The sequence below is a fragment of the Ambystoma mexicanum genome, chromosome 6q, assembly GCF_040938575.1.
Source record: "Ambystoma mexicanum isolate Mex_15411 chromosome 6q, UKY_AmexF1_1, whole genome shotgun sequence".
Taxonomy (NCBI): Eukaryota; Metazoa; Chordata; class Amphibia; order Caudata; family Ambystomatidae; genus Ambystoma; species Ambystoma mexicanum.
The window spans coordinates 1,312,995,821-1,313,023,097 of NC_090937.1; the positions used below are offsets into that span (position 1 = coordinate 1,312,995,821).

The 27,277-nt window shown below is 46.6% G+C and overlaps 1 protein-coding gene across 2 annotated transcripts in view; it reads right to left on the reverse strand.

The window, feature by feature from the left end:
- Positions 1-27,277, reverse strand: part of CC2D2A (coiled-coil and C2 domain containing 2A) — a 1,164,962-nt gene that overhangs the window by 395,268 nt on the left and 742,417 nt on the right. For both annotated transcript variants that reach the window (XM_069631936.1, XM_069631935.1), the window contains exons 20-21: positions 17,439-17,642; positions 11,678-11,770 (exon numbers count right to left, since the gene is read on the reverse strand). In XM_069631936.1, the coding sequence (XP_069488037.1) occupies positions 11,678-11,770; positions 17,439-17,642 (297 nt within the window). The remainder of the gene's footprint in view (positions 1-11,677; positions 11,771-17,438; positions 17,643-27,277) is intronic.

Consider the following 27,277-nt stretch of genomic DNA (forward strand, 5'->3'; position numbering starts at 1 on the left):
GTGTGAGTACCCAGCAGAACTGTGTAGAACCAATCTCTTAGTTTAAATTCATCTAATTCAATCTATTTAACCTAAGTAGAACTGTCTCCTAACTGTCACCTGTCATTTGCATAGCTGTCACTTGTCATTTTCTAGTTGCAAGCTGCACTTGTCTTTTTGAACTTTAAAATTTCAAATCTGAAAAACGACCTTTATTTAATCGCTCGTATCTCCGCAACCGTTTGTGCTAGAGACTTGCAGTAACTTTCATTTGGAAGATGAGATCCTAGGCTTTCCTAGGACCCCAAAACGATAGAGATAGTCCTTGTGGTTCCTCTGTAATAGCGCTCGGCGCATCCGCGAATTTTGCCGCGATTTGCAAATTTCTTCATGTTTAAAAACTGCTGCTGCTTGCCTTCCATTTGCCAGAAATTCGTTTAACCTGCTAATCATTCCTGAATCATTGCAAGAGTGAGCCTGAGCTAATATTAACTAGATACCACTCACCCTGAACCTCTGAAAGGGAATTGAAAGCATTTCCAGCATATTTCTCATTCATTGCCAGCACATATCAAAGCAATTTGGGCCTGTGTTTTCAAACTTCTGTAGTCTAAGCTTGCTGGGGTGAACTGAATCACATTTGATTGCATTTCTGAGAACTGTGTGTTTTCCTTCCATTTCCTTGCATTGCATAAAGAGGGGGGGAGTGGATTGCCAGAGAAAAGTGATTACATTGTTTGGTTGAAATCATATTGAGTATTTTCTGTACTGCATTCATTGAATATTGCATCCACCTGAGCTTTCATAAAGCATCCTCTACCACATTATACTTTTGTTCCTATTTACCAGTGTGCTACCTTATCCATTTCATGTCAACTCATTAGTGATTATAAGAAGTGTGCTAGTGCCAGATTCTCCGTTGTTGATCTTTATCATATCAGATTAAGTGTGCTATTCAATTATTAATTTATTATAAAGTGTGATATATATATATTTTAAATTATCAAATAAACCTTTTAAACTTGCAAAACAGAACTACTTCTTGGCTCAGTGGGGTCAGGGGGATTCCAAGAGAGGGGTGTTATATAGGGGTAGTCATCCAGAACGCATGAACTGGACATAAAGATATATCAATAAGGGTTTTAATTCAGTATTCTAGACTAGGCGTTAACTTAGCTGTAGTGCTGAATTGAATCCTCTTACACTTCTCCAATGGAGAACCACTGAAGGTGGTCATCGACACCGGTGCAACAGTGAACGTCATGCTGGTGGCTGCATTCAACAAACTTCACCCAAAGCCCGATCTCCAACAAAAAAGAGTCAGGCTATACGCCTACGGTTGCAAGAAACCCCTCCCTGTGCGAGGGTCATTCAAATCAAACTTTGCCCACGAGAACACCAACTGCCGCGCACGCATATACGTAGTGGACGCCGGCTGCGAGACGCTACTGAGCTGCAGGACAGCAGAGAAGCTGAAACTGATACAGTTCGTGTTCAGCCTCCAACAAGACGAACTCAACAACTTACTAAAACGACACAGTAAACTATTCCAGGGCATCGGGTGCCTCAAGGGGAGGACCATCAAACTCCACATAGACACCACAATTGAACCGAAAGCAGTTCGGCACAGACGGATCCCGTTCCACCTACGAAGTGCGGTAGAAAAAGAACTGAACAAGCTTGTAGAAGAAGGGATCATTGAAAAAACATCTGGACCAACCCCGTGGGTCTCTCCCATGGTCGTGGCGCAAAAACCCAAACAGCCGAATGCAGTAAGAATTTGGAATTTGCATCGATATGAGACTTCCCAACGTCGCGATCGGGAGAGAACGCCACGTAACCCCCACGATCGACGAACTCATCGTAGACCTCACCGGAGCTACCGTCTTCAGCAAACTCGACCTCAGATCAGGCTATCACCAGCTACCCCTATCGAAAGAATCAAGGTACATCACTACCTTCTCATCTCACCTCGGCCTGATGAGATACAAACGGTTAAACTTTGGAATATCCTCTGCGGCAGAAGTGTTCCAACATGAAATCCGCAAAGTTATCGCAGGCCTGGAAGGAACCACCAACATCAGTGACGACATCCTCGTATATGCCCCAAATAAAGAAGAACACCATCAACGCCTAGCAGCAGTCCTGAAAAGGCTCGAAGACGCAGGCCTGACACTTAACGCAGAGAAGTGTGAATTCAACAGGAGTGAGCTGTGCTTCTTTGGCTACATATTCAGCGCGGAGGGGGTATCCCCCGACCCGTCAAAAGTGCAGGACATCAAGGACTCCAAAGCTCCACAATCTGCCTCCGAGGTGAGGAGCTTCATGGGGATGGCTACCTACTGCGCACGTTTTATCCCTGACCTTGCAAGCGTCGAAAGTCCACTCAGAGAATTAACAAAGAAAGACTAGAAGTGGGAATGGACCGCAACTCACCAACAAGCGTTCCAACAAATCAAGGACACTCTATCTACCTCCACCACCATGGCATTCTTCGACATAAGAAAACAGACCGAGCTTCTCGTGGATGCCAGCCCTTGTGGCCTAGGAGCAGTGTTAACCCAAACTGACAATGAAGGCAGAGTGTCCCCCATAGCATTTGCCAGCAGAGCCCTCACGAAACCCGAACAAAACTATGCGCACATTGAAAAGGAAGCGCTGGCCATTTTGTGGGGATGCCGACACTTCAAGGTCTACCTGCTAGGGAAGCAAGCTAAAGTTTTTACAGACCACAAACCACTAATCCCGATCTTCCGAGGCTCAGCCCCCCACCCACCTGCACGCATAGAAAAATGGATGCTGCAGCTACAACCGTACAACATTGAGGTGGAGTACCGCCCAGGATCGGACAACCCAGCAGACTACCTGTCTCGTCACCCAAGACCGGCTACTGACAGTGAGCAGCACCACGCGAAAGAGACCAATGAGCATGTTTGTCAGATAGTCGCCTGCGCAAGACCGAGAGCCCTGACTCTACAAGAAGTCATACATGAGACAGAAGAAGATACCGTCTTACAACACACGGCGGCAGCCATCCAGTCTGGCAATTGGAAAACTTATCTTACGTCAATTGCCCACCGCACAACACCAGCCCAAACCAAGCTCAGAGCACTGTTTGGGATCAGGCACGAACTCTCAATAGCTCCAGAAGGAGTGCTGCTGAAAGGGCACCGCATTATATTGCCCGAGTCCCTAGAGGAAAGAGCTCTCAGACTAGCACACAGCGGACACCAAGGAATCGTAAAGTCCACGGCCTACCTCAAATCCAGGATGTGGATGCCGAACATGCAGCAAAGAGTAATAGAGCTAGTCGAATCCTGCGCGGCCTGCCAAGCATCCAGGAGGCCCGAACACCCCGAACCAATCAGCAGTACCCCAAGGAGCTGCACACGCTGGGACGCGGTCAGCATGGACCACTGCACCATCGCGGGAGAAGGATATCTACTCGTAGTCATCGACGAGTTTAGTAGGTATCCAGAAGTCGAACATGTAACCTCGACCAACGCCGCAACCACCATCCTCACATTGGAGAAGATATTCGCCACCCACGGAATCCCGAGGAAAGTGAAGAGCGACAACGGGCCCTCTTTCACCAGTCAAGAACTACGAGACTACTTCAAGGAAGTGAAAGTCAAGCACCAGCGAATCACCCCGAGATGGCCCCAAGCAAATGGAGACGCTGAAAGATTCATGGGATCACTTAACAAGGTCATCAGGATCGCCAAAGAACAAAGACACTCGTGGCTGACGGCCGTGTACCGGTTTCTGAGGACACACAGACAGACAGACTCCGCACTCAGCCACAGGGATCAGCCCCGCCGCCCTCATGTTCGGGGTACCTATACAAGCGGAACTCCCTATACACCCCCACTGGACAGCCCCAGAACCTGACATCCCCGCGATAGACGCCAGGCGACTAAGGAGAAACGAACAGGAGAGCATCGCCAGGCGAGCCAGCCACCGAGAACTAATCCCAGGGGACACTGTCATTGTCAAGAACCGGGCACCGCCCAAGAAGATGTCCCTAAACTTTGAAACACGACCGTGGACAGTCAGTAAAACCAACCACAGCATGGTCACCGCCACCCGGGGGGGAGAAACCGTGACACGCAACGTATCACACTTCAGGAAAGTACCTCCGGAGATGTGGGAAGAACCATCAACACCCCCAAGGGAAGACGGCAGAAGAACACCGCAGACTCCTCGAGGACCAGCTCCAACGGAGAGTCTAGCCACACCAGGAGATGCAGGCGAATCACACTCGCCCAACGGGGAAACCGAAGCAGAAATCACGGGAAAAGACAGGCCTACAGAAAGGAGCACCCGCTATCGCCTGAGAGAAAAACCCAAACCGTCATGCCGCCTCCAAGGATACATAGTAGACGGAATCTACAGGCGAACGCCCAAGCCAAGATGAACCCCGAGAAGGACAACAGAGACAGTTAAGTCGCATGTTACTCTGCCAGTCAAAACTGTCTATAAGATCCCGTGTTAATTACCATGTTATTAAGTGTAATGCATAAATATCTCCAAGTTGGGGAGGAATGTGGTGTCACGTGATCCTGCGTGCACAGGCACGTGACGCCGGGGAAAAGAGAAATAAAGGAAGCACCGGAACTGACGGAGAGTCAGTCCGGGTTTAAGCATCAAGGCCGCGAGTCGCGTGTTTTGTTACGCGCGGCTGCCCCGCGCTGCGCTTTGAAATTGCCCGCCCCCGCGCATCGGCGGAGGCGGTAACAGAACCCTTGGGGCCCTGACACACACCATCACACCTGCCATGCTAGTGTGTTGGGTTGCCTTTGAGCACAGTATGTCTGTGGATTCATAGACCGGTCTGTTGACATAGTTAGGCATGGACATTGTCTTTCACTGCATAGGGTTGCCTGTGCACCTAGATGCCTGTGAGCATTGGCTGAACAGGATTATGGCAATGTGTGCACATAGCCTGCTTGCATACCTGGGTGGACTACCAGTGTACAGTTATGCCTTGAGTGTTACCTGTTCTGTGATGAGGCATGCCTGCGCACTGGAATATCGTTAGGGCAGTCTATACACATGGCTGTATGCAATAAGTATGTGTGTAAAAGGCAGCATTTGCTGGACTGTCCATGAATGGGGCTGTCAGTGCACTGCCTTCCTATGCACACTCTTTGTCTGTTTGCAGGACTGCCAGTGCACAATGGCGGCTCATGGTCAAAGCTTCTTTTGTGGCAAGCGCTCTTCTCACATGGTCTGCCCATGCTGGTGCCTACCAGAGCGTGCTATTCACCCATGTGCTGGCTGTCTGCGCCGATATTATTACATTGAAACCAGTTATATGCATTTTGGCACACTGCAGTGGCAAAGTGAGGATTCCCCTATACGTCCCCACTTGAGAATAGTACTGAAAGCCAGAAGAGAGGTTATATTCTCGAGTTCTGGGTGCAGAGAGCTCCAGTTATGGGGAGCAATGACGTTGAAGGGGCAGAAGTGGGGGCGTATTGCCAGTTTACGAAGGCTTATGATCATACGGTGGGGAGGCATGGAGTAAAGGGAGAGACAGTTGGCCAGATAAAGAAGGAGCGGCCCATGAACAGATTTAAATACACAGAGGACATTTTGAAGAAGGACCAGTGTTCCATAAAGAGTAAGCTCACTTGAACGAGTAGTTCAGAGGTTGGAGAGGACCTAAGGAGGCTGTTTCGAGGGAAAGTTGCAAAGTTAAGAATGTTGTAGAGGGGAAGAAAGAGTAGAGAGGAATGCCCAGGAGGGGGCTAGAGCGGCAGTCAAAACAGTTGAGAGCAAGAATGGAAATCAAGATGTTTGACAATTCAGGAGATTTAGCTGACCACAGTGGAAGTAGCAGTAATGAACTGTTGGCATTTCGTTTGCTATCAGAAGGACCAAGACAGCAAGCTTTGTAGGCAGAGAAAGACAGCTAGTAGAGCCGGGAGATGGAGAGTCAGTCATTCGGTCAAATACCTTTCATTAAGCACTACAGACTACTAGATTAATCTCAGCGAATGTGTCAATAAAGCAGGAGAGGAGACAGGGCTTTTTGGAATGTAGGGAGAGAACATATCCATAATGGAAACGCAGAGAGAGGACTGAGCGACCCTGCGAATATGGGTAGAGTGGAAAGGGAGTGGGAAAGAGCAAGATTGGAAAAATACAAGCCAAGAGATGGGAGACAAAAAACAGAGCCAGATAGTGAGCGCGAGAGCATGAGCGAAGAGAGATGGAGATTCAGGTGTATGGTGGTACGGATAGAGATAGAGGCAGAAGCACACTAGGATTACAAAGGAGAGAGAGGAGAGGCCTGAAAAAGCCAAACTTTGATCAAGGGAAAAACTGTTTGAACAAAACAAGAGAGCAATACAGAAGCGTAATTCCTGGAAAGAACAAAACACCTAAACAAACTGCGAACGGGGAGAGAAACCTGAGCGAGAGCTTGAAATAATTCCAGGAGGTGCGAACATTGAGGCTCTCCCAACTGGACAATGGCAACACCCTCCTTGCAGGTGTCTCAACCACTACTGTGTCCCCTCTGAAAACTGAAAAAATGCAACCATATTTTCCCCATGCTGAAGGGACTACATTATTAACCTCTCCAAGCTAGCATCACCCTCAGTTCAGTCTGTATCACATACAAAGCTCTAATGTTCAAGACACCATATATGTAACTGAAAAGATCACCATGTCAAGTCAACAACGTAAACACACTAGTATCCAAGATATCGCCTGGAGTCGAAGAAGTTCAAAAAGGAGAAGACCAGAAAACATGCATTCTCCTGCTATGCTTAAACATTCTGAAAACAACCTTCCTGATGACATCAGACTGTCTCCATCTATCCTGTGAATCAGGATAGATCTGAAAGACCTGCTCTCCAAGCAACACTTCAAAACGATCCCCCACCATGCCCCACATCTTCCACTCCCTTTATTGTACAGCGCTTTGTTGCTTTCTAGATGTGAGCTAGAGATAGTGCAGAGGAAAACTACATATGGGTGGAAACAATGTGAGAGGCTTCTCTGAATGTAGGTATGGACTAAAGTTAGTGGTAGTGAGCTTGCAAAACAGTAACATAGGAGACAGTGAAAGCCACATGGGAGTGGGAAGAATAGACATATAGAGCCAGGGAAGAACTTGATATACTGGGAATGGGGTGGGAATTGTAGTAACACATGTTTGCTGCATAATTTTGCAACATATATATTAGAAGCCCATAGCCCAATCTCACACTAAACGACCCACATGATGCCACCAAGGAAGAGAACATTGAAGTTTGAGCAGTGTCCTCTTGCCCAACAGAATGTCACCTCTAGGCCAACAGCTGGGCACTGTGAAGGCCAGAAGAGCAGCAGATAAGAAACAGACACATTTCTGTTTCCCAGGACAGGTACAAGGAGGAAAGCTCACATTTCATTAAGTATCATAAACTGAAATCTGACCTTTGAAATCTGATATTCATCACGTGGAAATAAGGGCACACAACGTAATATGTCTTTTAAAAGAGATTTGTAAAGAAAATCCAGAAGAACAGTATTGGTTTTACGGGAAGGCAAGACCTAATAGACCTACGTAACCTTCCCATCCTCTTAGCCTCCAACTCAGTCTTTGCTCTCATATTATTTTAATGTTATGATGTAAGATGAGACACATCAGGACCACTAGACTACTGACTTCTCCGAATACTTCAACTGTGTAGACTGCTTGGGTTTAGGCTGCCCCTGGCTCTGTCTATGTGCATTATAATTGCATCCCATACACAGCGGCATCACAAAAACAAAGGTGCTGCTCAAAAAGGTGCCCTGTCCCTCTTCACCAAACAAGTATACATTCTTTTTTAGACCTCATGATTCCTCTACATCAAACATATATGCCATTTACTGATTATCAAGTGCTTTTACATTTCACAAAATGCATCACACTTTCATTCACACCAAATGCACTATACTTTTCATCATACAAATGTCACTTTTACAGCAAATTAAGTAACCTTAAAGAACTAATGGGTTCATTTTTATCATCGTGGGTGTTGGAAGGATTTTCCTTTTGGTGCTTTCCCTCGATAGACATCTATAGAATCCAAACATCACTTTACTCTTGTTTCAACCCTGACCTGACTTTTGAAGGTAAGCAAAGCTTTTTTTAGCTTTACTTACCTTGCTTGTCTCATCTATTTTGGGTGCATTGATGAGTCCCTACAGCGATCAGTGCAGAGGGACCGTGTTCCCCTTTACTAAATTCCTTACTGTTGTTAAGCTGTACAAATCACCTTCGGGCGAGATGCGGCAGGGGTACTTGGTATCCCTTTGTCTTTAGATTTAAGTAACATTTCTGTTACTTGCTTGATGTGTCCAAGACAGGCTTGTGGCAGCAGATATCTTTATAGTGTGGTTTTTATTAGCTGAACCTTTGCATTTTATTCCATAATCCCATTTATAATGCAATATACTCTAAAATAGACATGAAGTGTTTTTCACGTGTCATTTGACCATCTTCCTGTACCCACTGATCCAGAAACATGTTACACTTCCATAGGCGCTATATAAATAAACAATACCATACCATACCATGTATGGATAGCCTTTTCCCAGGCAAAGCAACAGTATGTGTTAGTAGTTGGATGTGGGGGCAGGGACTGTCTGGTCCCAGTACACATCCTGTCCAAATTGTGTTTGTTGCTGGACAGATGTGAAGGCCGGAAGATGTCCACGATAGCCCAGCCTCTGCCTATTTGAATGGTGCAGATGCTACCATTGGTGGGCTTGTGGGCAACCTCAGGTCAAATGTTGGATGAAAGGAGGACTCCTGCAGCTATTTTTCCGATTGTCATTGGAGCCAAGACCCCTTTGAGGAGGTGCAGCCAGCTGAAGACCTGTGGAGGATGTCTGTTGCAGCCAACCAGCATTGCCTCTGGCAAAGTACAGTCAAAGCCATGCACCTTTGTGCTGATTTCCGGAGACCTTCATTTGTGCTTCAATCTCTCTATTGATACGAACATCCGGCGGTTACCAGTCATTTGGTCGAAAACCAAATGATCGAATGCCATTTGATCGCGAGTCAAATGGTCGAAAAAAATGGTCACATTTTTTTAAATTTTTTTTTATTTTTTATGGGGGGGTTCACCCTGACCCCACTTTTTCTATATTTTTTTTTTTACCAAACAAAACTAAAAAATATGTAAATAAATAAATAAAAAAATGCGACCATTTTTTTAACGACCATTTGACTTTCGATCAAATGGTCATTCGATCTTTTATTTTCAACCATTTGACCGGACACCCATCCGGCCCAACCTCTCCTCGAGGATCTTGATCTTGCTCTTGGAAGCTGTAGGAAGTGTCCCGGGAGCACACTGATCAGCTTCCTCCGGAGTCTCTTTGTTGCATCGGTCGCAGTCCCTCAATCTGTGAGACAGGAAACATCCCCCTACAGAGCGAAGGGGAGACTTGCAGGACCAGCTTCTGTCTCTCAGCCATGAGTGATGCCTTCCGCTGCCTGATAGCACTAATGAAGCCCACCATAATTGTGCCCTGGGGGTCTCCTGAGGTCATCGGAATTGTGGTGGTCTTCATCTTGTTGGGCCAAGGTCACCCAGCTATCCAATGACAGGAATCGTCTCCCCAGAGTGCAGAATCATTGATTAGCTGTCGCCAATCCTGATGCCAGAAGAGACCTCTGCAGCAGCAAACCCTGTATCCCCTCCAAAAGGAACCAATACTCAAAGTAAGTGCTCAATGGATTCAGAAAGGGGGTGAGTTTACATATCTATTTGCATAGGTCTCCTCTGCCTGGCTGTGATCGGTGGAGTGATGACCAACGATCCCCTCCCCTAAAATGGTGGTATTGGGAGAGGACCCCTAAAGAACGTTTGCAACAGAAACAAGTCCCAGTTTCACTGCGCCAAGTATAGCAAAATAAAAATCGGGAGTCCAAGTGATTTGTATGAAAGAACAGCCTTTAAAGTCCAAGCTTTAGTACAAGCAACAGCCTAACACGTGTTTCGAGCCTTCCACGGCTCTTCATCTGAGGCTTGATAGGGATAGAGCCTGAAATTTAAGCTGAAGGGGCAATGCCCAAAAAGTACTCTGAAGGCTTCGCCATTGCGGTTAAAGCTGGTCGGCTGTTTAGACAGACTGAAAAATCAATGCGCATTGATTTTTGGAAGGCTCGAAACATGTGTTAGGCTGTTGCTTGTACTAAAGCTTGGACTTTAAAGGCTGTTCTTTCATACAAATCACTTGGACTCCCGATTTTTATTTAGCTATCCTTGGCGCAGTGAAACTGGGACTTGATTGGGTTGCATTTGTACTTACCTCAGTGGAATTGTACCGGCAGTACATCCACACTACCCAGATACCTGCAGCCTTGACCCTCTTTGTCTAATTTATACTTACAAGCGCTGTGGATCGTGACTTTTTCTGCCAATTTGTTCTTCCCCTAAAGAACGTTGCTTACCTCTGTTCTTGCATTTCTGCAGCACTTACAGCTTACCAGTTGGCTTTGCCGAGACTTGTTCTGCTTCTATAAAAGACTCCCAACTCCCTACAAAGTGTTTACTTTGTGACTTGTAGGGCACAGCGCCGCACCATCTTTATCAGGGAAGAACTTAAGTGCTGAGGCCTTATATTACAAGGGAGAGCTTTAGTCTCTGAACTGTAACGGTTTATAACTGGTTGTACTTGCTTTTCATCATTAACTTCAATGCATACAGTTTACTTGTTGTTTTTACCTGAACTATATTTACCTGTCTAAAAAGTAAAGCGTTGGCGCTCTTTAGCAAGAGCATCCCATGGTGAACGTATGTATATTTATACATATAGGTACATAATGTGGATTTAGTGATATTACTTCCATCTTGTAATGAAAAAAACTGTATTTTAACGCCTACTATATACCGTCTAATTTATATTAGTGGAGGCCACTGTGTGTGTGTGTCTCCTTGAACCATTCAGTGCCCCCACCTTCTCCCGAGTCTAGGCCTTAGTGCTCAGTCACCTAGCTTAGACTTAAGTGGGTCTTCCCTCTCCACCATCACAGGGTTGCTTCTGAAAATCCATCTTAACAGCAGGCAAACCATGCGTAAAAAGTTTTACCCATGGTTTGTACTCACTATGTGATTTTGGTGGGTTTGTAAGTTGGAGCTGGGGCACAGGTTAAGGTATCTCCCACCCCCACACAAATCCTACAGCATCTCCACCCGTACAGGATTGTGATCGTTTGCTGCGTTTTCGCTGCCAGTATTTCACACGTCTGCACTTTCAATGGGTAGTTTTCGTCACTGGCGTTTTCGTCTACTTTTTTCTTTTAAAATGTAAATGTGTTGTATGTTTGGGGGGTGGTAAGGCAGGGTAAGGTGGTTGGCGTGGGTAAGATGGGGGCTGGCGGGGCCTTAAAAAAAAAAAAATCGAAAATTCCCACAGCAAAAACTGCACATTGAAAGTGCGAAAGTGTAAAACACTGGCGGTGAAAACATGTGCATCTGATTGAGATGTGTACACGGATGCTTTGGATTCGTATGGAATCTTCCTGTTTTTTGCCCCAGCAAAAAGCAGGCAGATTCCATGGAATCTGCGTGAATGTCAGCTGCTGTGCATGGACATGGCAGGCAGCATTTACAATTCTTTTTGACAATTCTGTAAATATGAAAATGAAACATGGGTTCCCTCAGATTTCTGTGTTCTGACAAAGACTTGTTTGCCAAGAGCTCACCTTTTGCAGATACTTAGCAACGAGGACTCGGTGAGCGTCAATTTGGTCCTCAGTGCCGCCATCTTCTCTATCATTCAACCTCTTCTCATAATCCTAAAGCAAAGAAAACCATCATCAAATAAACAGGATGATCATTAATTGCAAATACAATTAAAGGCTTTCAGGAGTGACAACTAGGGGGAATGCAACAAAACACTTATTCACCAGCATTCTCTGCAGAACCCATTAAAAATGCTACAGCATGACCTTATCTACTGTGGGAGCTAATACTAAACAAGGTAAAGGCGTATTAAGAGGGTGATTTGACAAATTGAAACTTCTCCCATTCTTTCATTTTCTCTTGTGGAGTGATTATCTGTGTCACAGCATCGGGTCACAGGGTAGAAAAACTAAAGCAAAGGGAGGCCTTGCAACATTTCCCTCCTGACACATAAAACAGAAAACAACCCAGGCCCTTTCTTCCAATTCAATGAATTCAAGGTGTCCTCAGTCCTAGAACATTGGACCTATACAAACCGACAGTTGGATAATTGAGCAATGTAGAAATGAATGTGAATGATGATTGGGTGGGAACACAGCCGGGCCTTATCTTTGAGATTAACACAGTCAGTATACTATTTAGATCCCACTGAGAACATGACTCTGTCATATGGGAACTGCCAGTTAAATGTCCCTATATCATATGGTCGGTGGCCTGGGTAGTTTCCCACTATAGATATGCTGGGCTCATTAGCCCCCTTCTGCTAACCTACTGTTAGCTTATGTAAAGCTGCTCACCTGAAAACTATGGAATGTTCATAGAGAGGTACAGGCTGTAAAATGTACGCTCTTAAAGAAAGATATATTCTATATGAACAGTAAAACAGCAGGGTCAAACGTGGAAAGTCTAAAGTCTTGGTGTAGAAGTGTCTCATCGCCTAACCATTAGGGTTAAATTCTCCATCATGTGTGATTGTAGGGACACAGTACACGTCACACCAGAGGAGTAGGTAGCCGGTGAGAAACTGGACCACTTTATTCTCAACAAAATGCAGGACTCCTTTGTGATAAAGGATACATGCTTAGGTGCATGGCTTAGTGGAAGATGGTCCTGATGCTGAGCAGCTATCGCAGTTGGTACATCAAAGGTACAATTATAATTGTAATTGGTTATTTATAACACGCTTAATACCCAGGGGATTCTAAGCGCGGCCCTGAGGATTGAACCTGTGTTGCTATGCGCCGTCCTGCTTCCAAGGCAAGCGTGTTGCCCCTGAGCTATTCTCCCGAGAATTGGGATGAGGGCTAGGGTTAAACCCCAATCAGTGTTGCAATGATTCAAAATTGTGTCTGCCAGTCAGTGGGGACCACTACATCCAGGTTTCACAGGCTTTGTCCTGAGCAAATGCCCTAAATGTGTATTCAACCCCAAATCAAGACATTAATTCATACTTTTATACTCTGGTCTTGGCTGAAGCCGCATTGTAAATCCTGCAATGGCACAAACATGCCAACATACTGTAGGGAGAATTTTCAGAAATGTGCTAATTTCCTTCTACCTTTGAGATCACCAGCTCTTTTTGCTGGACTTAAGGACTTTTAATTTCTAACCTGGAGAGAGCGAGACCTTTTTCCCATGTATTATTCTGTGATTTGGACTGTGTGTTTCTTTTGACTTTGTAGTCTGACAAACTCCATAGGCATCATCTTTGCATTGTGACACACAGCACCTTCAGTGTAGTGGCACAGGGAAGTCTTTCAGATTTCCCAAAGGTTTAAATACCTTCTCTTGGTGAAACTACTGTTTCCAAGAGCAGCGAAGTGAAAGTGACTTTACTTACATTTTGTAACTTTCTAGACCCAGCAAACGCTATCTTACAATAGGGTGCTGGAGGGGTTACTTAGTATCCCCTTTGTCTAGTTTCTCAAGTAACATTTTAACGTTACCCTTTCTACAATCAATGGCTGGTGGCAGTGGTTTACTTTTTCCTACCATTGTGTGTTTTTACCATAGGCTGAAATTGCAGCTGCAGTAAGACACCCATGGGTGCCCATTTTGTCAAAATGGCCCTGGTCTTCTTTATTTGCCATTTCTTGTTCGAACGGTCCTTCTTGATATTTACTCTGCGCCAAACCAGGTTTGTTCCCTTTGTTAGTTTTGTCTTTGGCAAGATTATCTGGTGAAGCCCGCCTCTGGCTCCAGCGTGTCTACAGGGGCAGGAAGTGAGGGAGGTGCCCAAAACTCCCTGTGCTTAATCCCCTTGGTTACAGGAATGCACCCAATGGTGATTGGCCGGCTGGCTGTTCTTGGAGGGCAGCCACCCTGCTGTATGAGTGACAGCTAGGCTGCAAATGAATGGGAGAAACCTGCATAAAAGGCGAGACTTTTGGCTTGGAAGACAGAGTCGACCACTGGACAAAGGAATCAGAAGAAGAACCTGGAAGAGACGTTTGCTGCAACTCCTGGACCGTTGGTTTGCCCGGTGAAGCCCTGCTGCAATGCTGAAGCTCCGAATACGCCTCGACTAGAGAAGCCCTGCAACGGACGACTTCTCCCCTTGGGTTGGTGGGACCAATAAACCCTAAAGTGAACTCGTCTGGACATCCTCTCAGAGCTGGCTGCACTTCCATTGCTGCTGCAGGAACAGATTGCCAAGGAGAGGAACACCAGCATCTCTTTTAAGTCAGACCCGAGTTTCAGGAAGATCCTCCGGACTCCCATGAAGCAGGACTGACCAATCCTGAGCCACCTCAACAGAGTGCTGGACCCCAGATGCGAGAAAGGTCCACTAAGGTATCTGAGAACCACAGTGGTGCTGCTTGCGTGAGCCGCAATGAGCTGAAACCGTGCCGCTGATCAGAAGTTTGCCTATTGCTGCCGCCGACTTTCCATTCGTAGTGCAGGAGTCCCCAGACGTCCTCCCTCTTGTCCCCACGACTGAGGCCCAGGAACACAGGACCTGCAGACCTACACAGGAACAGAAGCCAGCTGGAAGCAGTTTTTCTTCTAACCAAAGGTACTGTAAAATTAAGAGGACTTACCTCTTGTTGTGTAGCCTTGCTGGTTCTCAGTCGAGACTTGTCCTGGTTGCTTTGCAGAGTTGCTTGCCGCTTTAGCCCTCCCACCTTGTGGCCCGACAGTGGTTTCATTTTTATACAAAAACTTCTCAAACATTGTGCAAGAATTTTTACCTACCTGCAAGAAGTGCTTCAGCTCACCTAGACTTTAGCTCAACTAACATTGGCTGTCCTGGCTCCCTGAAAGACGCTTCTTACCTCTGACATTATTCTTTGCCTTTCCCCCAGGAAAGGGTTAAATTACTTTGCATTGGAGGGTTTTAAAAGTACTTACCTGCTTAAGAATATTTGTTAACCATTGTTTTATCTCCTCAACTTCTTCTTTAACCTCAGTATTGCTCTAAACATACCAGTGATATACTAATGTCAGCAGTGTCCTAGATATTTAAGTCACCTCAGGGTGTAGGAAGAATCTGTGTTCCATCCCGTTATTTGCTGATTTAGAGAAACTAAGAGTGTGTATTTTGAAGTATATGTTTGTGTTACATATACACTGCTTCCTTCTAAAGAAGGCTTATTCAACTGACTGTTTAATAAATTAATAATTGTTTAATCAAGAAACCTTGAGTGTTAGTTTTTATTTGGTTGCTTGTCACTGTGAATCTGTGTGATAACCCTACAGCTCACATTGACACCTCTTGAGATAAGCCTGGCTGCTCAGTCCCTCTACCAACTTGTGTAGTACATGCTTATACCAAAGGTTGGGTTAACTATTGTCAAGAGGACAAGGCTGGTGCAGTCTCCCACAGGGTCCTGCATACAATCTTGCCTAACAATCACACACATTGGGCCTCATTACGAGTCCGGCGGTAACCGAGGCGGTAAAACCGCCTGGTTACCGCTGGACTCGTATTACCATTCTGCCTCCGTGACTCCCGGAAATACCAGGGCATTACGACCCTGGTGTCTCGGGAATACCGGAGGCGGAATTCGGTAAATCCCCATTCCCATGGAGTCCGATAGGACTCCATGGGAATGGGGAAGTGGAAACACCGGCACCATCTCGTGATGGTGCCGGTGTTCCCACGTCCGCCTGTAGGCGGGCAGTGGCGGGAACATCACCTCCCGCCTGCAGGAGTCGGGATCGCGCGGTCCGGAATTAACAGTGGCGGCGGGTTTACCGCCACTGTTATTTCCGGACTGCCCGACCATTAATGAGGCCCATTGTCTCATAACAATAAAACCTGGCGGCAGATTCCCACACTCTGAAATCCGTACTGGAATAGCGCCAAACCCCTATTAAGGGCCTATGTCTAAACATGAAACTAGTTTTCATACACATTACCTTTCTGTCCTGCTTTGCCCCTGGAATATGGGCTCTGTGTAATCCAGACTTATTGTTGTCTTTTTATTATTTTATTTTTGTTTCCTGTTCACTTGCCAACATGTTTAAATATGTTCTATTGATCTTTATATATAGAGCGGAATGTATGTATGTGTGTATGTTTGTCCGGCTATGCTAATCGACACCATTGAACCAAATTTTGCATGGATTCCTCTTTTGTCTGGGGCAAGATCGTAGTCTATGATTGGATTAAAAAATCTTATATGCAAACACATTTTTGGATGCGTGTCTGTATGTTAGTCCGGCTATACAAATCCACATCGCTGAACCCAGTGCAACCAACTTTTGCATGGATTCCTCATTTGTCTGGGGCAAGATTTTAGTCTATGTTTGGATGCAAAAAATTCACTCCGTAGACCCCCTCATTTACTGATGCTCACCCAGATTCACTACAGTAGGTACTAGAAGGAGGCAACATTTTGAAAAGTGTCTGAAGCCAAATGTTTGATGTGTTGGTTATTCCTTTGAAATGTATTACTACTGTATACAGTTCAAATGTGTTTATTAAAGCATTTTTAAAGGGAATAAAAAAAAGAAATGTATTTTTTTTTTATCATGCCACTCCAAATACAGGAAATGGCAATTCACGAGAAGAGAGCACAATCAATTAATCTTTCTTGGACATTTTCTCAAATGTGCTGAAGCCATTGAGTGACTGAAACATGCCGCACACAAAATAAACATCACTTGGAAGCTCCATCAGATGCAAAGCGAAAATCAATATAAAGAGCTTTTAAAACACAACAACTAACAGTAGCACGACTTGCCGACCAGAGGACAAGAAACTTTCTCCAGGGCAAATGAGATGCCAGAGCAAACTGAAGAAAGACTTGCTGACATGAGGACAAGAGCAACATCCTCCATGGCACATGAGACTCCAGAGCAAACTAAAGAAAGACTTGGCGACAAGAGGACAAGAGCCACATCCTCCAGGGCACATGAGACACCACTCGAACAGGACACGGGCAACGCCGGGTACCCCAGCTAGTATTGTATATGGAGGAGCCCCTGAAATTTCCTTTTAGAATCTATCCACATATCTACCCATTAAACACCACCACTAGAAACAAACCATGACATAATAGACCTGCAGACCATATGGGCCAAGTAAAAATGTTGATGAAAAGCCTTGAATGCGAACAACTTGAGGAGTGTGGAGTGTAGTTTTATATTCTGAACGCCCACCCCGATTCATTTAGTCAAAAACAGAAAATTGAGTTACTATCAGAGTTTGGCATGCGCACTTTGGATCAGAGATGTGAGTGGACATTTTTTAACTGAGTGTTACCAGTGTACGGTGGCTCCATTGCGGAGAGCAAAAGCAGTAGCACATCTGTCCCCCACCACCTTATCACTCACCTGGAAGATCCGCTCTGGAATCTCCTGGTCACGTATGGGGACTTGTTTATAATTTCTAAACTCTGGCACCTCCTGGTTCCTGAGCTGTAGCATTTTGAATCGTTTTGATCTGTTAAATTCCTCGTGCAAGAGAAAATTAAATTCTTGCTGTAGCTGCTCAAGTCGGAAGAAATCGGGAATGTAGGTATCCCCACTGGTGGAGATCTAAACAGGGGTGGTAACGAGAAAAGAAATTAAGCTGTAAATGTACATGTTTATCAATAAGTGAGGTTTACTTTTATTTTGCCACTGACATTATCAGGTACATAATACAAATATTAGTACACCCCCAGACCTCATATATATAACCATCTAAGAATACAACATGCATAACAAATGTTCCTTTATATGACGTTTATGGTACACTGTATAGTCTCGTTCACTCTCTTTACAACACTTAACGAAAATCATTAGAATGTTCAGCACCAGTCCTTATTGAATGGTCTGTAGAACACATGTGCACAGTGGAATTCTCTAATTGAAAGCTGTATTAGAGCTTTTTTTTTTTTACAAACCTCGCTTTGTGTACAAAGGTAAGAATCAAAAACTTTGCACAAACCATGACAAATAATGAGTGTCTAGAAGTAAGAGAAGGACACAAGGGTGGCATGATGGTTGGTAAAGACTTTTATTCGCAACAAACGTGGGGGGGTTGGAGGTAATCCTAGCTATCCCTGCCTCTAAGCGGGGTTTCCCTGCCTCAACAGAACTAGCTGATGAAACCGTCTATGTCAGAATGTCGCCGTCATGTTTCCAAATCCTAACCTGTCCCTCACAAACTAAACTTAATATGAGGTCAAAAGTTAAATGTTCTTTGGCTGCAACCTTGCAGCCCAGCTTTGCAGTTGCAAATCAAAGTTAAAAAAATGGTTTAGAAAAGCAAACAAAGGTTCCACAAGGTTTGGGGTTCAACCTTTCCCCAGAGCCTTTCCAGCGTTACACAAAATGGTTTCTGTATCTTCAATGGTCAAAGATGGACCATTATCTTTGGTTGTAGGCCTCACTCCCAGACACTTGCGATGTGGGATAAATGGCCTGGTCACCTTTACCCAAGCCATGGTGAAAGTTTGACACCTCTTCTGACGACCCCCTCCTTGGTCCACTCACCTGCCAAGTGGGGTACTCGACAATTTTGTTCTCAGTCTTTTTCTCCTAACTTAATTTCCTCCCCCAGCCTTGGTCTACTCTACTGCCAAGGTCTCGGAGTGTCATTTGTGCATATCAACAGTGTACTCCTCTGTACTTTTGTTCGGGGTGCATTTCCCCTGCGTGGGTCCCAGACCCCCTTCAGTTGGTCAACTGTACATCTCTCTTTATTTGACTCCACTTCCGCCCACAGCCTTGGTTTGTTCCTGCCTAATATAATTATAGCCCAATGCAATCCTAAGGGAAAAATACATTATACCAATTTCTGTAGGGAAATCTACCTCTCAGGGGCTCTAGAACATTTGCATGTCTGTCTTTTAGGGTCATGTAATGTCCGAGGATACCGTGTTGTCTCCTGATGGTCATCCCTAATCCAACAGGGGCGGTCTCCCACCCATGTGATCCTCCTGCTGAGTACCACTCCCAGGGGGACTATCAGGCAGTGGCCTCACCTCCCTGGGCACATGGGAAGGGGCTCCATCTTTGGAAAAAGGTACCACATTGGAAGATGCGTCACGATAACTAGACTAAGTGTAAAATTGCAATGCTAATATTAACTGAAAGAAGGTTTGAAGAATATGCTCAAACCAATGGACACCAATCAGTTTATTGGATGTTTGCATTAAGATAAAAGGCTCTCCAAAATCCTGAGAGCCCTTCACACACATTCAGGATAACCAGTGATCAGTTTAAGAACTTCAATTAACATCCAATCTTTGCTTTGGGTGGCTATATTGAAATCAACGAGTGGATTTGCTTGTTGAGGCCCAAACTTGGAGAGCCCTTTATTGGAGATTACAGCAGCATTATGGCGATGCTCGGGCAAATGCTTTTTAACCAGTACGTAACGCTGTTGCTAGAGCTACTTAAATAATGGGATTAAACAACCTGGCATATATTCATAGGGAGCTGCATGTGAACAAGAATCGCTGTGCGGCTTTATGAGGAGGTTTGATGAGTCTTTAACACTAAGTTAGTGATTTCATTTGGAGACAATGCCGTCATATGAGCAGATACGACTATTCCAGAGCGCTGGGAGTTTGATATAACGCAGAATGAGTGTTTAATGTTCATGAGTACCATTTGGCCCTGATGAAAACCCTCATTGGTTGAAACACATGCTGACTGTACTGTTGGTTTATACCTTGTTGGTTTTGTGAATATGCATTTGTTTTGAAAACACTCCTCCCAATACGTGTGAACTCTTTTTTTTTAGCTATTTATTTAATTTGGTGATATAAACAAATGACACAATCCTGTTACTTTTTAATGGAAGCACATTGAGGGGGAGGCACAACTTTAGACATAACACAAAGCAGCCGTCCATAATTTTTAATTTGTCCACAATATCAGGCAGGCAGCTGTTCAATATGGGTGTGATCACCTATCCAGTGATTAGAAGCTGGAGCCCAGCAATAAACACAATATAAATCAAAAATACATAACATTTTAAAAATAAATACATACATTTGAGAACAGGACTGATAAATAAGTCCGACTCACAGAAAAAAGAATGGTACAGACTACAAGGCTCTGACTTCTCTGTGTGAGATAATGGGCCTCATCACGAGTTGGGCCTTAGCCCTTAAATGCGGCGGTAACTCTATTACCGCCACATTTAAGGGCTGGTCCAATCACGTGTTTGGCCCGGAGCTGGAGGTGAATGTGATATGATATTATAGTTTATTTATATGGTGCCTATACAGAATGTGTTTTAAAGCGCTTCAAGGCAAGGGAGGGAACAAGGGAAAATACAATTACATTCTTACAGGCCATGAACAGTAAGGATGTGAAATTAACTATCGTACTCGGCCTGACAACGTTTCAGATAGTGCAAGAACTAAGACATAGATAAGGAAGGGAGGGGGAGAGTGGGAAGGAAATGGAAACAGACAGGCGACTTGCCGTGCTGGCAAGCAAGGGCATTTTCAGTGCTATTAGCACCGGCACAATATGCGCTGGCTGGTCCAGTGGACCCAATGGGGAATTACAGCCATGCCACTACTCGTGATCCGGTGCAAATTGCGCTGGACCGAGTAACGGTAACATGAATTGCGTTGGCGGTATCCCGGCCCAATTACCGCCGGGATACTGCCAACCTCCTGATGAGGCCCAATATCTTTTGATAGCTTTATTTATAGGTTCAGCTAGAGTAAAATGTCCAATTTAACTTTCCTGATGTATAATCCCACCCCACAATTCCAGGCAATAAACAATCATTGTTTTTCAAAAAATTCAAAATGTTTTAATAAGAGTAGACTAAACCTCAAATACGTTGCCTCCTGATTTGAACCAAGGAAATCACTACAATATTAGTGACTCAAGCAAGTAATCAGCCATACAAATTGTCCCTGCCTACATCAATCTCACTATTGACAGTCACGCAGGCATTCAATTCCAATCTCAAATATATATCGAAATGGGGGTTATTCCACATCTATGACAGTAAGGACCACAGCTGTGCTGCTTCGGAAATCATTTTCGGCGTAGGCGTCCTGCGTCAATGACGTCGATACTCTGTCCCTCGAGGGCCTCCGTCGAGGGTTGACATCACCGGATGTTATATATAGGACGCATGGCGCCCGTAGTCTCAGTTGTAGTTTTTTCCCAGAACGTGTGGCACCAATCTTCTGCTAGTATGACTGCAGAAAGCCTTGCGGAAACGTAAGCTGCAATCGCATAAGAAATTCTGTAGAGAGGCAGGCTGGGAGGGTGGGATGTGGAATAAGTCAAAGGAATATCCCATCGAAAGAACGTTACCAGGTAAGATAAGTAACTTGTTCTTCAAGGGGATTGTGTCCTCCGACGTATTCCACATCAATGACAGACTCCCAAAACAGTACCAGCGTTTGGAGGTGGGAAAATAATTTACAAATTTAGAATTTTAGAATGCCCAATCAAATTGCTGAATACAGGACTGCCTTACCAAAGGCCAAATCCTGCCCATGGATGGAGTCCAAGGAATAGTGTCTCACAAAAGGATGGACAGAGGCCGATGTGGCTGCTTCGCAAATATTGCGAATCGGAACACCCCTCTGTAGGGTAGTGGAGGCAGCCACACCTCTAGTAGAGTGAGCCCGTAAGCCTACTGGAGGGTCCTTTCCCGCCAACCGGTAACACTCAGATCTTCAAAAGGATCCATCTGGACAAGGTCTGCTTGGAAACAGCCGGACTTAAACGCCTTCCAGCATAACCAACAAAGAGCTTATCGTCCACTCTGACCCGGGACATCCGTGAGAGATAGAAACTCAAAGCAGGACATGGAGGAGGATAAAATGCCGGAAGAATTAGCTTCTGGCTCAAATGAAATTCTGACACAACCTTCAGAAGAAAAGAAGGCCGCACCCTAAGGACAACCCTGTCCTTATGGAACACAGTGAAGGGTGGTTTGGCGGAAAGTGCCTGCAACTCACTCACTCTGCGTGCGGAAGTAACCACAACTAAAAATACAGTTTTAAAGGACAACAGTCACAATGGACAAGAATGCAAGGGCTCAAACGGAGCTCCCATTAGGAACTTTAAAACCAAATTCAAATCCCATCCTGGCACCTGGAAAGGCGACAGTGGAAACACATTAGTCAGCCCTTTTAGAAACTAAGAGATCAAAGGATCTTAAAATAAGAACATACCTCATGCAAGCGCTTAAATATGGACAGCGCCGCCAGGTAAGCCTTAATGGTACCCACTTGCAGGCCCTTGTGGGCTAAAGAAAGCAAAAAAGACAAAACCAAAGGACTGAAACATTGGAAAGGATTCACATTCTGTACCCTGTACCAGTCGCAGAACTTTCTCCAATGGCAATGGTACAGAGTTTTCGTTGCAGGCCTTCTGTCTGAAAGCAACACCTCCATCACGTCTTTGGGGAGGTCCTAATCCTTATACCTCAACCTTTCAGATGCCAAGCTTGAAGGCTGAGGGACTTGACCTCTGGATGGAGAACCCGACCCCCCTCCTGTGAGAGCAGATTGTCTCGGTAGGGAAGATGGAGTGGAGGGCAGGTGGACATGTCGAGAAGGTCCGGGTACTACGCTCTCCTGGCCCATGCCAGAGCAATTAGGATAATCCGGGAACCGAACCTCCATAACCTCTGCAACACCTGCGGAATGACGCGGACTAGAGGAAACGCATACAGCAGTGGGAATGACCACTCCTACGAACACCTCCCCTAAGGCTCCTCCCACGAGCAGAATCTTTCGCACTTCCGGTTGACACTGGTGGCGAAGAGATCCACTTGCGGTGTTCCCCAAAGAGCAAAGAACTCCAACAGAACTTCCTGAGCCAGCTCCCACTCGTGAAAGACCGTGCTCTGCCTGCTCAGAGCGTCCACTGCCGCATTTTCATCTCTGGCCAGATGAACTGCCGAGATCAAAATGTCCTGCTGAATGGCCCAGAAGCAGAGCTGCATCACCTCCCTGCACAACGGGAGTGACCCTACCCCCCCTTTTTTGTTGAGGTAGTGCATGGCCACTGTATTGTCCGTCATAATCAGGACATTCGTCCCCCATAAAGATGGCAGAAAAGCCTTCAGGGCTAGCCTCACAGCCCGCAGCTCTAACAGATTGATGTGGAGTCTGGATTCCGACGGAGACCAACAGCTGCTGGCTGTCAACTCGTTGGCATGAGCTCCCCAACCCGTGAGGGATGCGTCCGTCACGATCGTCACCTCCGGCCAAGGTTGCCAAAATGGCACACCCTTCAACAGATTGCCTTCGACGGCCCACCACAGAAGACCCTGTGCGACCGAGGGTGGAATCTGAACGGGATCCGACATCCTGCCGGAGAACTGTGACCACTGCATCTTGAGAGCCCACAGCAGAGATCTCATCCGCAGCCTGGCCTCTGGCACCAGGAAAATGCAGGATGCCATGAGGCCGAGCAACCTCAAGAACTCGAACGCCGGGAGGCTCTGGACACGTTGAAATTTGTTCACCATCTGCAGAATGTGATGAGCCCTCATCTGGGGAGGCGAGCCACAGCCCCAGGGATGTGTCGAGCACTGCTCCGATATACTGGAGCCGCTGGGTAGGTGTCAAATGGGACTTTGAGGGAGAAGCCCAGCTTGTGAAGGGAGTGGCAGGTGACAGACAGATCTAGGACTTGCTCGGGAGAACACGCCCTGATCAACCAATCATCCAGGTAGGGGTAGACATGAATCCCCCCTTTCCTGAGATACGCTGCCACCACCGCCATCAGCTTGGTGAAGACCCTCAGGGCAGAGGTCAATCCGAAAGGCAGGACCCGAAACTGAAAATGCGAGTCGCCAATCGCGAACCTCAGGTACTTCCCATGCTTTGGATGAATCGGCACATGAAAGTAAGCATCCTTGAGATCTAGAGACACCAACAAATCTTGCAGTTGAAGGGCCTGGAGGACATGAGAGTTACCATCTTGAACTTGTCCTTCCTGAGGAGCTTGTTTAGCCCACGCAAGTCCATGATGGGTCTCAATCCCCCGTCTTTTTTTGGGATAAAAAAATATGGGGAATACCATCCCTTGTTCCTCTCCGCTATAGGCACCAGTTCTATGGCACCTTTCTCCAGCAGCGATAGGATTTTCTGCGCAAGGAGCAGATTGGGACGCTTCAAAGAGAGCTTCCCCGGTGGATTGTTGTGAGGCCTCTGCCGAAAGGGGAGACAGTAGCCGTGGGTTATGATCTCCAGAACCAACACATCTGAAGTAATGGCACGCCATTCTCCAAGATGCTGCGCCAGTTAACCCCCAACCGGCGAACCATGGGATATGGCCTCATGACTGAGCGGATACGGCTGCGGCAGTGCATGAGGGCAAAGAGGCAACTGCCCGAGCGGCTTTGGCACCTCGAGTACCTTGCTTTCCACCTCTGGTACTCCTACGGTGGCCCCTTTGATGGGCAGCTCCTCTCGATCTACCAAAGCAAGAGTAGTACCGAAAGGAACCTCCCCTCCATTGCTGTCCCCTAGGATGAAAAGGCATAGGTTGACGTACTGCAACGCTCAAAGACTTCGCTGCAGCTTTGGAGGTCTGCAACCTCTCAAGGCTCTCGTCAGCCTTGCTGCCAAAAAGATGGACATCTTCAAAGGGCATGTTGAGAAGCCGGGATTGCACATCAGGAGCAAACCCCGAATCCCGCAACTACGCAAACCTGCGCATCACGGTGCTCGCAGCCATGGACCGGTTGACACAGTCTGCCATGTCCAGACCCGACTGATTCACACATGGCATCCTTGCCGTCTTGTACGAGGGATAGAAAACCATCCCGTTCTTCCCCTTCGGGAATATGCTCAGCCGCCAAAGATACACAATTCCACATAGTGTGAGTGAATCTTGCCAAGGCACAAACGGAGTTGGCTGCCTTTAAAGCTATACCCCCAGAAGAAAATACCTCCTTCGCCCAACCATCAAAGCTGGGGCCATAGCCGCCTGCACCACCAAACTCTCCGAAGTGGGGTGCGTTGGCAAGTAGCAGGGGTCACCACTGGCTGGACGGTATTTTTTCGGAAGCGACTTATTCACTGCTGGGAGACTCTCCGGAGTAGTCCAAGTCGCCGCCACCCTTCTTTGCAAAGCCATATGAAATGGCAACACCGGGTCAGTGGATGGACCTTGGTCCAAGATATCCATCAGATCACCCTGGAGAAAATCAACAGATGGAGCAGACCACCCCAAGTACTCAGTCACCCTCAACATGAGAAGCCTATACGAGGATTTGGCCTGCGTGCCTGCGTGCCAGGCTCAAGCCTGCCAAATTCAACCTCCGGAGAGGTGTCAAGACCACTAGCGTCATGTAAGGACTGACGGAGGTCTACCATTTGACTGTGACCAGACAATAGGTCATCAGGAAAATCAGGAGGCACAATCCTCTCCTCATCAGATCCTTCTTCCAGCTCTGAAATATACTCCAAAGGTTTGGACTAAATCCAATCTGGATGTAGGAGCAGAGAAGGGCTCAAAAACAGGCCTCACGGACTTACTGGGAGCCTTGACTGAGGCGCTGGTGACTTCAAAGACTTCTTCAAAGCTGGCGCCTTGAGAGTGTCTCTCGACTGCCGCGGCTCCGATGGCGTCGATGACTTCTTCGAAGCCGGAGTCTCGAGAAAGTCCCAGGCCTCACAGGCTCCGACGGTCTCGACGGCATTGAGGACTGGTACCTGGACCTGGCACGGCTATGGTGATCAACCTTGTCTGATCAGGACCTCGACGGCTCCCGATGATCACGCCGACCGCCCAAGCCCAAAGGCGTGCGAGTGGTGGCTCTAGCTCGTTCCTTGCCGGCTTCTCTCGAAGACGCAGACGGAACGGTGTCTTGCGATTCTAAAATCGGCATCATCTGCCAGAGCCTCGAGAGTGTCCCTCGACTGCAGCGGCGCCGATGGCGTTGATGACTTCTTTGAAGTCGGAGCCTCGAGAGAGTCCCAGGCCTCACAGGCTCCGACGGTCTCGACGGCGTCGAGGACCGGGACCTGGACCTGGCACGGCTATGGCGATCACCCTTGTCTGATGGGGACCTCGAGGGCTCCCGATGATCGCGCCGACCATCCAAGCCCAAAGACGTGCAGGTGGTGGCTCTAGCTCATTCCTTGCCCGCTTCTCTTGAAGGCACAGACTGAACGATGCCTTGAGATTCTAAAATCGGCATCATCTGCTGGCGGAATGCGTCTCATTCAGCCGGCGATGAAAACTTGGTGGGATAAGCCACCAGCCTTCTGGCACAGTTCTGCGACGAGGATGGGGAAGGCGGCTGGTGACGGCGCTTCCGAGAATGCCTAGAAGAGGCAGAGGAATGGTGGGAACCACTCCGAGACCGAGACCCCTGGACTTAGGCCGACACGGAGATTCGTCCCTCGAGTCGTCGGTCGAAAGCCCAGTCAGATTTCGACTTACGGGTTTTATAACCCTACCTACCGATAACTTCTCGCGCTCCCGCAAGGCCTTCGATGTCAGGGACTGGCAGTCATTGCAGTCGTCGGAGGCGTGGCTTTTGCCGAGGCACCAGAGGCAGACGTCGTGCGGATCCGTGATAAACATTTTGTAACCGCAGTCCCGGCACTTTTTAAAGCCTGAGAAGAGGATGAAGACATCGCCAATACAAAGTAGAAGAATCGAGCGTGCCGAGATTACAAAGTGAACACGTTAGCGGAAAAAACGGAACTGAGGCTACGGGCACAATGCGTCCTATAAATAACATCCAGTGACATCGACCCTTGATGGAGGCCCTCGAGGGACAGCGTATCGATGTCATCGACGCAGGACGCCTACGCCGAAAAAGTTTTCCGAAACAGCACAACTGTGGTCATTACTGTCATAGATGTGGAATACGTCGGAACATCCCATTGAAGGAACGTTACCAGGTAAGATAAGTAACTTGTTCTTTCGGGAGGGGCCCGTGACAAAACATTTGTTTGGAAATATCCATATCCGCCCAGTGAGTCAAAAGCTATTAGCAATAGAGTCAGAGGACACAATCCCCTCGAACTAGACATTTTGGGAAAGATTTGTTAACAAATTTAAAATGTATAAAGAAAACAAAAAAATGAGGTTTTCGGCCTACTCCCATTAATTTTCCCATATAGAAAAAGCGCAATTTGTGGAAGCCGTAGCGCAAAAAAACATTGAAAGTATTTGGACCAAATAAGAGATTTCAGGGACTGGTTTGGGGTAAATCCGTCCAGTAGTTT